Source organism: Balaenoptera borealis (assembly GCF_965194805.1).
Source record: "Balaenoptera borealis genome assembly, chromosome: 21".
In the NCBI taxonomy this organism is placed as follows: Eukaryota; Metazoa; Chordata; class Mammalia; order Artiodactyla; family Balaenopteridae; genus Balaenoptera; species Balaenoptera borealis.
In genome coordinates, this window is record NC_138880.1 from 10,899,504 (window position 1) to 10,913,993 (window position 14,490).

Consider the following 14,490-nt stretch of genomic DNA (forward strand, 5'->3'; position numbering starts at 1 on the left):
ACCTCTGAGAGATATATATTATCCTTATTTTTATAGTCAAGGAAACAAAGGCTCAGTGATGTTAAATTGTCCAAAACCATAAAGTTTGTAAGTAATGGAGAGATCCAGGATTCAAAGTAAAGTTTCTCAGACTAACTCTTAATACTACTCTATCTTACTTCCAGGAAAATCAGAGAGCTATAAAGAAAAATGCAAAATCCACACTGGACAGATTCCCTTAAAAAGGGCCAGGAAAAGCCTCATAGTGGCTCACAGGAGCTGATTATATGAACCTCTTTCCAAGTCCAAGTTCAGTGCCTTTACATTGATAGCTTGAACTCAGCCATCATGGGAACAGTTATAATACTGAACTCAGCAAAAGTTACAAATCAGGGCTTTCTTTTCTCAGAGAGCCAGTTTACCAGCACCCACGACAGAGCCCTTGGGCACTCATCCTTGGAATCTGAGAATGCCTGATAGCAATGTCTGAGAGCCATTCACAGATTTTAAATGCCCAGATGGAGCCACACAACCGACCTTCAAGGTGTGCCAGTCTCCTACTGCCCAGAGAAGATTCTTGTCAACATTATCCCACCAAGAGCAAGTCCTTCAGATCCCTTCCTAAGATCTGGTCTCAACAGGGAGAGGGTACAGAACTGAGGACCCTGGCTTACTGAAGGATGAATGAAGGGAGACGCACCTGGGTGGCAAATAGCCTCTAAGGGGAGACCCTGGGGCCACTGCAGATCAACTTAGCCTGCCTCAGTGCTGCCCATGGCTGGCTCTGGCTGCATAATGTCAGCATAGGTAGGCACAGCCTATGTGACTTGAGAGGGAGGACCAGGACTCATGTCTTATACCCTCCTCCTTCATCCAATTATGCCTTTCATCATGCATTTTTTTTCCTTCTATTTCATCAGTAGAAAAACAAAAGGATGAGTAAGCATATTCACCAAGGTCAATTTAAACATACACAGATTGAAAATAGATAACCAACCAGGACCTACTACATAGCACGGGGAACGATCCTCAATATCTTGTAATAACCTATAATGGAAAAGAATCTGAAAAAGAATATATGTATATATATATATATATACACACACACACATACATATATATATATATATACCTGAATCACTTTGCTGTACACCTAAAACTAACACAACATTGTAAATCAACTATACTTCAATAAAAATTTTAAAAAAAACCCCCACATAAACAGATCAAGATTTAGTCAAATAATGTGATGTGGTGTTCCCCAAACTTTGAAGTTTCTTGCAAAATGGATCCACTTTCTCTTCTGGTAAATAGAGGAAATGCCTCCCCAACCTAGTAGAAACTTCCTGGCTTTTGCTGGATAAATGAAAACAGAATTTTCCAGAGAAACTATTCAACCCAGCCTGAAGATATAAACCGAACGAAGGGCAAGGAGAGTATCAAAAGAGTTTGGTTGGTTAAAACTGGCTGGGGACGTATTTCTTCCTGACACCTAGTATTATTCAAATGACAGCAGATATGACTGAAAGCATTTATCAAACTCCCTGACTCGCTTTAATCTCCGGCAAAGGGAAGCTGAGCTCAGCTCATGGGGCAGGGGACATAATGAGGGAGCAGACCAGGCTGCTGGAGTGCGGCATTGATTTTATGTGCTGAAAATAGAACCTGCTACAGTTTCCAGCCGGCTGCCCCGTGTCTAGAAGTGGATTATCAGCTGAACAGCAAGAGCACGGGGAGATGTTTCCAGGCAATCAGATTGGCTTATACACAGGGTATCCTTTCTCCAGAAATATGCCATGTTGACTAATCAAAATGGCTTTGTCTTTAAATAAAGCCTGTGGTCTCTAAGGCAGCATTCGCACTTTCAGAGAGCAATAATGACCTCTGTTTGCAGGGCATGTTCCAGAAATTAGCACCTGGCTCGGGTTAATGGTATAAAGCACAGCTTCTCCTAACTGGTCATTAATCCCAAGTAAATACCCAGCAACTCGATTTCTGTGGCTTTAGGATAAACCTGAAATCAAATGGACTAGTCAGACCAAGCAGATTTAATGCCGGAAAAGCTAATGACCACAATAGCCTCCCGCTCCGGGTACAGTGGGGGAGAAGCTAATCTAAAAAGCATTTTTCCTTTCATGATGTTCAAAATGCAGATTTCCAAGTAAGAGCTTGTCTCCCTTACTACATGGAGATAAGTCACCCACCCACAGTCAGGAATGAGCTGTGAGCTGTCTTTCTAGTTAGTGATGATGGATTTTGAACTGATTCATTCACACTCTCAAATGACATGTGTCTAGAGGTTGGTGAATTCTGCTTAGGCTGCTGTCTGTGGCTAAGCAGTCAAGTTTAACAGGGGTGGGGTCTGGCTGGGCTCTCACTGTGTTAATAAGGCCGGCACAGCTACCCACTGAATCTCAGACAAGCTTGATCTTTAAGGAAGGCATTCTTTTAAGCTCTATAACTCTGCAGTCATCACACCTGATAATTTTCAAACTGTGTTCTGTGACCTTTAGGGTTTCAGAGAGGTGCATATTGGACTTTGAAAGGGTGTGAGGGCAGAACATCCAGTGATCCAACTCCAGGTTTATGCTTCAAGGAATCTATGCTTTTGCCTGGTTTATAGATTGAAGGTCTTTGTAAACGTGCATTAATAAAAATAGTTCTGCTATTAAAACTACTGTTCCAAAACATCTGATTCTAGTCAACTTTCTCATCTTACACTTGAGGAAATGGCTTCCCCATACTCCATAGTTTGGGCAGCCCTCCAGGCATGTAAAGTTCAGCCAGACCCCTTCCCCTCAGTTCCCATTATGTTTATTACCTGTTCCACTCTCTTGGAAATTTATAGCACTGCTTTATTTTGCTAATTACCATTTTCTCCAAAAAGCCGTATCCTCCTCAAGGGCAGGATAATAATGAACATTTCTTATCCTTTTTAATACCTAGCACAATATTTTATACAGAATCAATGTCAATTTCTCAGGGAAATGATGAATGACAACAGTATTGAAGGTGCTGGTCAAAGAAATATAAGATCTAGCTAACAGTAGCTAGTTTGGTTTTGGTTTTTGCTGGCTTGAGGGTTTCTTTTCATTCATTTTCTTTTCTTTTTTTTTTAACATTATCACAAAATATTGAGAAGCTGCTGGCATTTGTTAAATGATTCAGTGACATCAGAATTCATCTCTACTTAACGATCTCAAGGTGGATACCATTACTCCAGACTTCATAACCAAGCTTATGATAGGCAGGAGGCAGGTAGAAAAATGAGAAGTTGTGCCTAAATCTGTTCCTTTTTTTAAGAGGATTTTCCCCCCAAAACCTCCTAGCATAACTTCTTGTAAATCTCTGTCAAGAACTGGAAAGGCCTGAGAATTTACCCCTCTTACAAGCTAACATATTAACCTGTCAATGTTCCTGGATGTTGGCAGAAAACATGAAACTCTCGGTTCAGAGATAAAGGACTTCATTAGCCAAGGTAAATCAAGCAGGATGAGTATCAGCATATTTGTGTGAGACCCTCTTGTTCCCAAGTCCCATAGGGATGACATCAGGAGGCCCATATGCCTATACAGGAAGTTGGTTGTATTACAAGAGAGGAATCCAGAGCTTAGGGGACCCCAAACTTTTCTAATGGGCAGTAGACATGCCTGCCATGTGCTCCAGAAGGAGACACTATCTCTACCTTCCAAGGAGAATCACAATACATTCTTGAAAAAACAATCCAGAAAAAAAGGGCAATCAGTATCTCTCTTCCTAAGACATACAGAACCATGAGAAACCCATGAAATATCATCACTCAACAAAGTCTCAAAAGCCAAGACCAGGACCTATGGCTATATCCATCTTTATTTAAACTTGATGATAGAATAATTATCCTTTGATGACACAGGGGCAATGATATTACATCCAAAAAGAAATAAATACTATCTGAGTTCACTAGGTGGTTTTGAAGTAAGTATTAATTTGCATAATTATAATAACGTAAATTCTGTTCATTTGTTTTCAACTTTTATGATTAACCCATAGCAAAATCATGGAAGACTTCATTGTGGTTACTGGAAAGATAGTACGTATCATCAACCAGGATACTTCTGGAATGGTATACTAGGCTGATGTAGAGATATACATGTACCATTGGTTCAAACAACTTGAGAAATTTTAATAAAATATAACAATTAACATTTTTTAACAAAAATTAACAAACCTGACACCAAGAAAGGAAAACCCTTTGGTGCTAGAAACAAAAGGAGCTGGAAGTCACAATAGTGAGTATGAACTGAAACCAAGACACCTCACGGTATTTTGGAAACTAAAACAGGCCGTAACAACTAGGGAATGGGATACTGTCTGACTCTTACAGAGAGGGGAGTCCAGGCTATAACCTTCAAGAACATAGGGATTCAGGGCTGTGCTATTTGCATGAAGCTAAGAGTCACAAAGACAGATCCTATCTGTAAAACAGGGGCTACAAGAACTTGACACTGAGGAACATGACAAGGAAAACTTCCATCCATTCAGACCCATGTTCAGAAAAAGAGTCTGAATCCAGGCCAATGCCATTTTCAGGACTGGCATTTGAATTCACACACTGAAAGGATACATGAATTCCAAAACAAGGAATTCACATTAAAAACTGATCCAGATTTTATCAGATACCTGTGTAAAATCACATTGTAAAGATGCTTCTATAGACAAGATTTACAGTTATCACTTCCATGGAAAATGGCCATGGCTAAATCTGGGTTCATAACCAAATATTATAAGTAGCATGAAGAAATGAAGTATAATCAGGAACGATTAGGAATGCAAGTAGATGGAAGAATGTGCAGCCTAAAAATTAAAAATAGAAAAACAATATGAAAGAAACATTGAAAGTATTATGTTTAAAATGTTTAAAGAGAGAATAGAAACCAAAGGCAAGTATAGGACAGTATGAAAAAAATGGCAGAGTTTTAAGAATCCAAGGGAATTCCATAAACAAACAATACAGTCAGTGAAATTAAAATATCATGGAAGGATTTAACAGTACAGACAAAGGTAAAATTAATGAATTGAAAGAAAAACCTGAGAAAATCATCCATAATTCAGCACATAGAAAGAGAGATACAAAATTATAATGATAATGAAGAGACTTGTAGACTAGAGGGGAAAAAAAAGATGCAGTACACATCAAATAAGCATTCCAAATAGGAAAAAATAGAGATAAAGGGAGGATTTTTATTCAAAGAGCTAGTTAAAAAGAATTTCCAGAGTTTAAGAAAGACACGTTAGAAGAAGCCCACCAAATCCTCTACAGAATAAATAAAAATATATCTACACCTAGCCAAATTATAGTGAAACTTTGAAGAACATCAAACACAAGGAAAAAACTGTAAAAACACTGCATTTATTTTAAAATAGGGTTAGCTTCAAAATAAATAAAGAAAAATGCAATGGCTTTAAAAAGATTGGAATTCATTTTCTTTTCTCATGTAATGGTCTAAAGCACCTCTTCCAAAAGAAATAAAATGCAAGCCACATATGTACTTTTAAATATTCTAATAACCACATTTTAAAAAGTAATGAAAGTTACATTAACTTTAATATTTTGCTTTAGTTGGTGCACTATAGTTAAATATTATTTCGATATGTAATCAAGATAAAATTATAATTAGACATTTTACATTTTTTTCTAAATTGTTGAAATTCTTTTTTGTTTTGTTTTGGGTTTTTTTGTTTGTTTGTTTGTTTGTTTAATTTTGGCTGCCTTAGGTCTTCGTTGCTGTGCGCAGGCTGCAGCGAGCGGGGGCTACTCTTCGTTGTGCTGCACGGGCTTCTCATCGTGGTGGCTTCTCTTGTTGCAGAACACGGGCTCTAGGCACGTGGGCTTCAATAGTTGTGGCACGTGGGCTCAGTAGTTGTGGCTCACAGGCTCTAGAGTGCAGGCTCAGTAGTTGTGGCACATGGGCTTAGTTTTTCCGCGGCATGTAGGATCTTCCGGGACCAGGACTCGAACCCGTGTCCCCTGCATTGGCAGGCGGATTCTTAACCACTGCGCCACCAGAGAAGTCCCTAAATTGTTGAAATTCTTTACGTGTACAGAAGATCTCAATTTGGGCTTTACACTTTCATTGGAAATACTTAACCTGTATTTCGATTTTATAAAATTTGCTGTCGAAAAAGTAGAATCATACACTCAAATTGTTCCAAGCATTTTTTAAAAGTTCCAAGTCCTAAATCAAGTATCAATGTTTAAATTTGTTAAAATTAAACAAAATGTAAAATTCATTTCCTAAGATGCACTGACCACGTTTCAAGTACTCATGGTCACATCTCGTTAGTGGATACCATTTTGGACAGTACAGCTGTAGTAAGTGTTTTAGGTCTAGTTGCAAATATGGTCCTGGAAAGCTTCTGTAATTCTTCACATCCCTGCAAGTGAGAAAAGGAAAGTGGCCAGGGATCTGTGTACACTTCTTCAGAGCCTCTACTGGAAGGGATTTACTCAAATCCCTGTGGCCAGTCCCTAGAAGAGTGTCTGACACATAGTAAGTACAAATATTACTTACTAAAAAGTAATATTTGTTCAGAGAAAGAATATTATATAGACATCTTCTCACCAAGGGGGGGAAGCGGGGAGGTGGGAGGTTGGTGGTGGGATTTAAAAAAAAAAAAAAGAAAAAAAAATTCTGTTTTCTCATCTATAAAACTAAGGAATTTACTGGACTACCTCATACCTAATAGGGTTAAACAATTTCCTTCTCTGTTCAAAACCCATGATGGCTCCCTTAGGCAAACAAAGTATGAATTCCTTAATATATCTTTTATTTTTTAAATTTTTTTATTTTATTGGATTATAGTTGATTTACAATGTTGTGTTAGTTTCAGGTGTATAACAAAGCGATTCAGTTATACATATACATATATTCATTCTTTTTCAGATTCTCTTCTCATACAGGTTATCACAGAATACTGAGTAGAGTTCCCTGTGCTATACAGTAGGTCCTTGTTGGTTATCTATCTTATGTATAGTAGCGTGTGTATGTTCATTTATACCTCCCCCATTACGTTTCCCCTTTGATAACCATAAGTTTGTTTTTGATATATTATATCTTTTAAAACCATCAACAATACACCCTGTAACTATTTTCTGTAACAGGAAAGAACCTGCACTCAGATTTATCCAGATGTTTGCGGAAGGTGTTCATTTAAAGGGGTAGGAAATACCCTCCTTTAGTAAGAAGAGTCCAAATAGTAGTTTCATAGGTAGACTTTTCATACTAAATGTTGTTGTCAACAGCAGAAGCATCATGCACTATAGGAATCAAAATTTCATACAAATAATTCCAAATAGCTCTGTTGGGTATTATGGATTTGATTGTTAGACTGAGACAGCATAACGGATTGTGCCAACTCAAATCCACACATAGTCTGGTTATATACATTGAATAGCAGTTTTATCTGACTAAAAATAAAACAAGACAAAAGTTTCCACAATTCTTTTCACTTTTCCTCCAGTTTCTCCCTCCTCCACTGGCCACAAACCCTCCTTCTGAAGTTCAGCTTCCAGATATTATTCTAAACAAGTTGCATGCTTTCCCAAGTACATATATACTCTTGCCAACCTATCTGTCTAAAGTTTTCTTCTTCCTTTCTTGATTGATTGGACAAAATTTCTTTTTCTTTTAGTAGTCAGCCCAATTATTTTCTCTTTCCTAAAGTCTTGTTGTGTGGTTTATCAAATCCAGAGTAATTGCTATCTAATCTATGCTGCACAGCACTATTATATGCATCTTTATTGAGGTATAATTGACATATAACATTATGTTAACTTCATGTGTGTAATATAATAATTCAGTATTTGTATATATTCCAAAACAATCACCACAATATGTCTAGCTAACATCCATCGCCGTACATAGTTAGAAAAGATTTTTTTCTTATGCTGAGAACTTTTAAGATCTATTCTTTTAGAAACTTTCAAATATGCATATTTTTAAAACTTGTCTTTTTCTCATAGTTTATCATTTGTATGTCAGCCTTCCTATCTAGATTATAAATTCTAGTAGTATAAGTAGTATATCTTAACCACCTCTAGGCCTATAAAGTGCAGGTAATAATGCCCATAGTATCTATACCCTAGAAAATAATAAGGATCAAGAGGGTATGTAGATTTAAGTATGTTTGATAAACTGCAAAGTGTTCTAAAAATGTGGATCAGGTTATTATTAATATAAAATATTATATTAATATTGTGTGCAAGGTATTACTCCAAGAGGGTCTTTGGCTAGACTTGGTCTGAGCAAAATGGTGGGGGGCAGAAATTGCTAGTTACTCTGGAGAAGTAACTAGCAATTTCTAGTTACTAGAAAGGAGGAGGGAGTGGTTTTGTGTGGTGTCAGAAAGCTGCACGTTTCTTGGTAAAATACCAAGAAAAAATCACCTTTCAATTTTTTTTTACTTTAAAAAAAAAATCAAGTTACATAAGTGTACTTTTGTTTATAATGAGAAAAGGGACAAAATGTTGACTTCATTGGTGAGTATTGAACAGATGGAGCCAGAAGCATCAAGGGGAGAAGAAGTAGAGACAAATATGGTTGTCACGGTTTCTTTGAGATGCAGTAAACAAAGGGACCCAAATGGACAAGGGAAGCCCTCATTGGGAAAACCCACCTGTTGCTCCTTGCACGTTTCTTCATGGGATCTCTCCTTGTGACCCTTTCTCCTTGTCCTCAGCCCTCATATTGTCGACAAAATTACTAAACAAATGAAATAGGAAGTGAGATGATGGAGACAGGGACTGCGGAGTCCAAGGTGATGTAATACTTTGTCCAGATCTGAAAAGCAAGGGGATTCCTACAGGACCCTTTGGCTGCCTTAATGTTGGTTTCAACAGCAGCCGTGATGGTAGTGGTACCTGCCAGGAAACCAGCTCAGTTTACATAACAGATTCACATTTTATTAGTCATTCAATTAGAAATATGGAGAAATTCCTGAACAAAGTGGTTTCACTAATGCAGTCCTTTTCCAATCTTCTTAGCTGCGAAGCTCTTTACAAATAAAATCTCTGCTGATCCCCATTATGTAAAAAGTTACAAATAATGGACAGGTCCCTCTGAGAGATTAAATCTTTATGGTCTGATGGATATCAATTCATTGTTTGTGAAATAGGATGTTAATACTGAAGTTTCAACAAAAGCATTACTACGAGCATCTCTTTTTATAAGGGATGATTGAGACAAGGTTCCGTAAATCGTGGATCCTTCAAAAGGATCAAGGATATAAACAGAGTCAGAAAGTAGAGAAAGAAAAAGGATTTGTGACATTTCCTTTAGGGAGAGCTGTTGAACTGCTGAGTCCTCCCCTACAAAGCGGGGAGGAGGAGAGTTGGTGTGAGAGAGATGCTAACATTTGACCCAAGAACTAAGTAAGTAAGATGGAGCTTTAAAAGATCTTTCTATGCAATCATGATAAAGCTAAAGTAACTCTTATGGCAGCAGGAAAAAATGGCTTCATCAGGATCCCTCTATACCATCATGGTCTTTCAAGAAAAAAGGTAACAGTATGTGTCCTTGAGCCAAATACAGACTATTCACAAGAAAGAGATCTGGGCCATAACCCTTTAAAATCCTGCCCAAAAGGTCTCAGTGGGAACACAAGAGGACAGCAATTGGGGTAAAACATCAGAGAATCAGGTGCTGAGGAGTGTGTGGGAGCCTGAGAAATAGAATACATCACCTGTGTTTGAGGAGTTGCCAGTAACTGCAATCTCTGAAAAACACCCTGAAGAGCCAAGAGAGAGGCAACTCTAAATGTGGTCCAGGCGCAGAGAGCTTGATAGAGCCCAGCCACTAAGGCTTTCCTTATCCTTTCATCTCTGAGTTCCCTAGTCCCCCAACCAGGGGTCCAAAATAGTATAAGTTGCTAGCTTGTGAAGGAGGTGAGTGAGAGAGAAAAGGAACCAACCCTGCAGGTAGACTGCAACCAACTACACACCCAAGGAAAGGAAAGAAGGGCTTTGAATGGAAGACTGAAGAAGATTGGTTAATATCTTGAATCGGATGCTTTCCAGTTACCAAGAAAAAGCAGTGTTTGTGTTTTTTGACTCATGACCATGTGACTGTGTGACTTAAGAATGAGCAGAAAAATTATGGGATGTGCCAAATTTTCCATCCAGGGACAAAGAAAAATAACTCGCCCATGAGGAAAAAAAATGTTAATGGGTCAGTGTTGGTAAAAAATAGAATTGCATTTTGATTACATCCTGGGAGTTCTACATTTACCGTACCAGGTACATTTGCAAAAGCCCTAGATCCATCTCTTTAAAGCCCATAGCAGTTTAGAATCCAGAATATCAGTATTTCAATTGAGGCTATTCAATAGTCATCATTTATTCAATAACTGCTGCCTACTTTGGGCTGAGCACTGTATTAGAAGCTTTCACCTACGTTATGTCTTATCCTCATGGCAGTACACATTCTCCAGTGATGTAAGAGGCCAAGAGCATTTCACATGCTCAGTCTCACTTAATCCCTCAAATACATGGTGATGTAGTTAGGGCAGTGTTGTTATGTTCAATTTTCTCCAAGGAAGATAAAGCTAGAGGATTTAGGCAAACTTACCAAAGACCACAGCACTAGTGAATGTTGGAGCTGCCCTTCCTCATCAGGGAACCTGACTCTCTCTCCTGGGTTCTGTCCAAAACACTCAACTCTTTTGTCGGCCCCTTTGAAACCGAGGAGGACCCTGTGGGGCTTCTGGGCATGAAGACTTTTTTGTCCCCGTTTCTTGTAGGCAAGACTCCAGCCTCCATGACCTTCCCTGAGTCCCAAAGGGCAGATTCGAACAGTTGTTAATCAAGGGAGGAGCACAGAAGAAATCACCTGAGGCCAGATTGAAGGGACCAGAGAAGCTCATCAAGTTTAGGAGACTGACCACCTGAGACCCTGCACACACCCTAATCTTGTCAGCAACCCCACCCTTGAACTATTGCTATACAACTCCTCATCAAATCCTCCAGCATTGGGACACATAGTTTTTCGAGGCAGGAACCTCCTATGCCCCCTTTGCCTGGCAAAGCTATAAAGCTATCCTTTTCTTCTTCACCCAAAACTCTGTCTCTGAGATTCGATTTTGGCACCAGTGCAGAGAGGCTGAGCTTTCGGCATCACCTTCACACGCTTTTTGCAAACAGTCTGTGTAATATATATTTATAACTGACTACATTTGTTTTATTCTACCTTGATGAATCTTCATTTATAAACTTCACCCCTCTTTCTCTTTGTGGCCTATCTGATTAGCATTAATGCAGAAGTTTTGGCCTTCATGGGAAAAGCAATTGTGATAAAAAGAAAAATTTGTGGAGACTATATTTTCTCTTCATTTGGTTATAGAAGTGGTTCCTTTTTTTTTTTTTTTCCTAACCCATATTTGGATATTAACTATTTCAAAGGACTCCTTTAAAAGGAGGCAGGCAGCCAACACAATGCAAATTCTTAGAAAGTAATCATTTCAATTCTAGGATGTGTCAGTCATCTTTGAGCTAGTAAACCGTTCCTGCATTTTCCAGTAGATTATCTGAAACAGATAATGCATTAGCTGCTTGGGTTGCCTTAACATAATATCATAGACTGAGTGGCTTAAACAGTAGAAATGTATTTTCTCAGAGTTCTGAAGGCTGGAAGTCCAAGGTTAAGGTGTTGTTGTCAAAGTTAGTTTTTGGTGGGGCCTTTCATCCTGGCACGTAGGTGGCCACCTTCTTGCTATGTCCTCACATGGCCTTTCTTCTGTGCACATGCAGAGAGAGCGACAAAGGTCAACAAGGAGACCTCTTTCATGTCTCTGCTTCTTCTAAAAAGGTCAATAGTCTCATCTGATTAAGGCCCCACCATTATGACCTCATTTAACCTTTACTACCTCCTTAAGGGCTTTATCTCCAAATGCAGTCACATTGGGAGTTAGGACTTCAATACCTGAATTTGACAGGGAAACAATTCAGTCCATAACAGGTAGCAACTGATCTCCAGTGCTGTCCCTAATATATAGTAAAGCCAAGCAAATGTCCCGACTCCTCAAGCTGATACTCAGAAAAGGAGCTCATCAAGGAGAAAAGAGAGATCTCTTGCATCTGTTTTCAGATATGAGAAACAGAGGGAGAAAGAGAAGACCTAAGTCCTTTGGATACAATCTCCCCATAACTCTGTCACACTTCAAATCTCCTCTACCACTGTCACTAAAGCAGAACATCTGGAAAGAGTCTTTCTTCCCTCTGAACCTCTCCAACCCAAATAGCCTCCATTAAAAGACAGTATAACCTCATAGATAAATAGGTAAGCTCTGGACACAGATTTATTATCTTCAAGTAGTAGGGTACCAAGTACTGGCTACGTAATTGAGACAAGTCATGTAACGTCTCTCAGCTCAGTTGTTATTCCAGATCAAGAATGGATCCTGGTTTTCTGGGGCCTGAAGCTTTTACAAATTTGAAGGCCCCCTTTAAGAAAAAGAACAAAAAATTAAGGTACATAAATATATGGGACAAGAAATCATAACAAATGATAAATTTTTAAAAGCTGGTAAATGCCACAAACATCACAAAAATCCAGAAAATAATACAATATTTTTATTAATTAACCTTGTGACACACATCTATAATATTTCCCCGTGGTTTGGACTGCTTACTTTTTGATCACCTCTTCATATAATAAGAATGTGACAAAAATAATTTTCTGTAAAGAGAATAGAAAAACAACTGAACCTTTCATCTAGCTTTGGTTGCACAAAATTTCCTTTGATTATCAATTGTTTAGAAAGGCTTCAGCATCACAACGCAATATTGGTGATGTCATGCAGATTTTTAGGATTGACAAGTGTGGGAAAAACTCTTTAGAGCTTCTTTCATATTGAATTTGTAAGATTTCAGGACATTTAAAATTTTCTTTTGTAGCGGCTAACTTAAATTCTCTTTTAAGTGACAACCCTCTAATTAGCCAGTTTGCCCTGTAGGCAGCACAGAAGGTGGGAGTGTTCCTGGAATCCGGGCTGGCAGTAACTTAACTATGTATGGAAGGGACAGATAGTCACATAAATGTAGCTCATTAAACCCAAACTAAATATGTCCTCAACTCCTTAGGGAGATCCTTAAAACGCCCAAAGGTCTTTGGAGTCAGTGGGTCATTGGGAAAATTGGAATGGAAAAATGCCAACTGCGGTTTAAAATATCTTACTTTTGCAAATTTTACAGAGCATATAACCATGTGAACACATTGCTGGGACCTCTATCAGGGCTTTGGCTTTATCAGCCCCGTGGCATATCCTCCTCAAAGTCAGAATTCAGGACAATGTTTTTATGAAGACAGAATAATGTGGGTGTGTGTTTCTGTGCGGTCAGGGGACTGAAGGTGGGATAGGGACCCGCTTGCAAGGGAATATCTTTATATTCTTTAAAATATCCAGGTCTATATTTTTTTCCTCCCTATTCATAATCCCTCCTAAACTCTTCCCTGTGGAGTCTTTTAAAGTCCTTCCTTACTCTGTTTCACCTTTAAAAAAAATTTTTTTTGGCTGCATTGGGTCTTCGTTGCTGCGCGCGGGCTTTCTCTAGTTGCGGTGAGCGGGGGCTACTCTTCGTTGTGGTGCGCGGGCTTCTCATTGCAGTGACTTCTCTTGTTGCGGAGCACGGGCTCTAGGTGCGCGGGCTTCAGGAGTTGTGGCACGTGGGCTCAGTAGTTGTGGCTCAACAGCTCTAGAACGCAGGCTCAGTAGCTGTGGCGCACAGGCTTAGTTGCTCCGTGGCATGTGGGATCTTCCCGGACCAGGGATCGAACCTGTGTCCCCTGCATTGGCAGGCGGATTCTTAACCACAGCGCCACCAAGGAAGCCCTGTTTTACCTTTATTAGAGGCAAGCAATGAGTTTGGTTTTAAAATGCAGACTGTTGATTTCCAACTGAGTGGGGAAAAAAGAAAAGAAAAGGTCAAAGAATCCCTCAGGTGAGTCACAAAGCTATTTATGTATTTTTTAAACTCCATGTCTAAGAATTGGCGGAAAAGTGACAATTCATAAATGGTTGAGTGGGAGGGAATGAAAAAAATCACAATTCTGTGACATGACTTGGGCTTCACACCCTGCCTGTTAATGATTTACCGAATTAGATAGCAACACAGAGCGTGAGAAATTAGCAAACCCTGGCACTGAAAAAGGCAAGACTGCAGTCGTGATGGGAAGTGACAAACAGGACCAGTGAGGTGGAGGGATTCGCAATTCTAGATCACGATCCCACAAGTGGGGTCACTGGATGAGCTGCAGGAGGAAAAGGGACAGAAAAAGGCCAAGTTGGAACCCTCCATGGTGGGAGCCAACCGGAAGGAATTCCTGGCACAAGAACAAGCAAAGACTGTGCCCTCACTTCCATGTGAGAGAGATGCTTCTAGTAGGGATGGTATAGGATAGTTATACAGGTAGTTGTAGAAGTCCCAGTAGGGATAGATAGATAGAGAGGGAAACCTAGGGAACTTTGGGAGACCACTGT

The 14,490-nt window shown here is 39.2% G+C and overlaps 1 protein-coding gene across 21 annotated transcripts in view; it reads right to left on the minus strand.

Moving 5' to 3' along the window:
• The window catches only part of LOC309619657 (uncharacterized protein), a 386,823-nt gene that overhangs the window by 132,062 nt on the left and 240,271 nt on the right, over positions 1-14,490 (minus strand). For 15 of the 21 annotated variants that reach the window (XR_014239097.1, XR_014239098.1, XR_014239099.1 and 12 more), the window contains one exon: positions 26-8,720. The exons of 2 other annotated variants lie outside the window; for them this stretch is intronic. Coding sequence is in view for 1 of the 19 variants with exons in the window: in XM_082375089.1 (XP_082231215.1) it covers positions 8,701-8,720 (20 nt within the window). In the remaining 18 variants the exon portion in view is untranslated. Of the gene's footprint in view, positions 1-25; positions 8,721-12,462; positions 13,908-14,490 lie in introns of those variants that run through there. 4 more of the 21 variants (XR_014239111.1, XM_082375086.1, XR_014239101.1 and 1 more) reach the window with 3 other exon arrangements.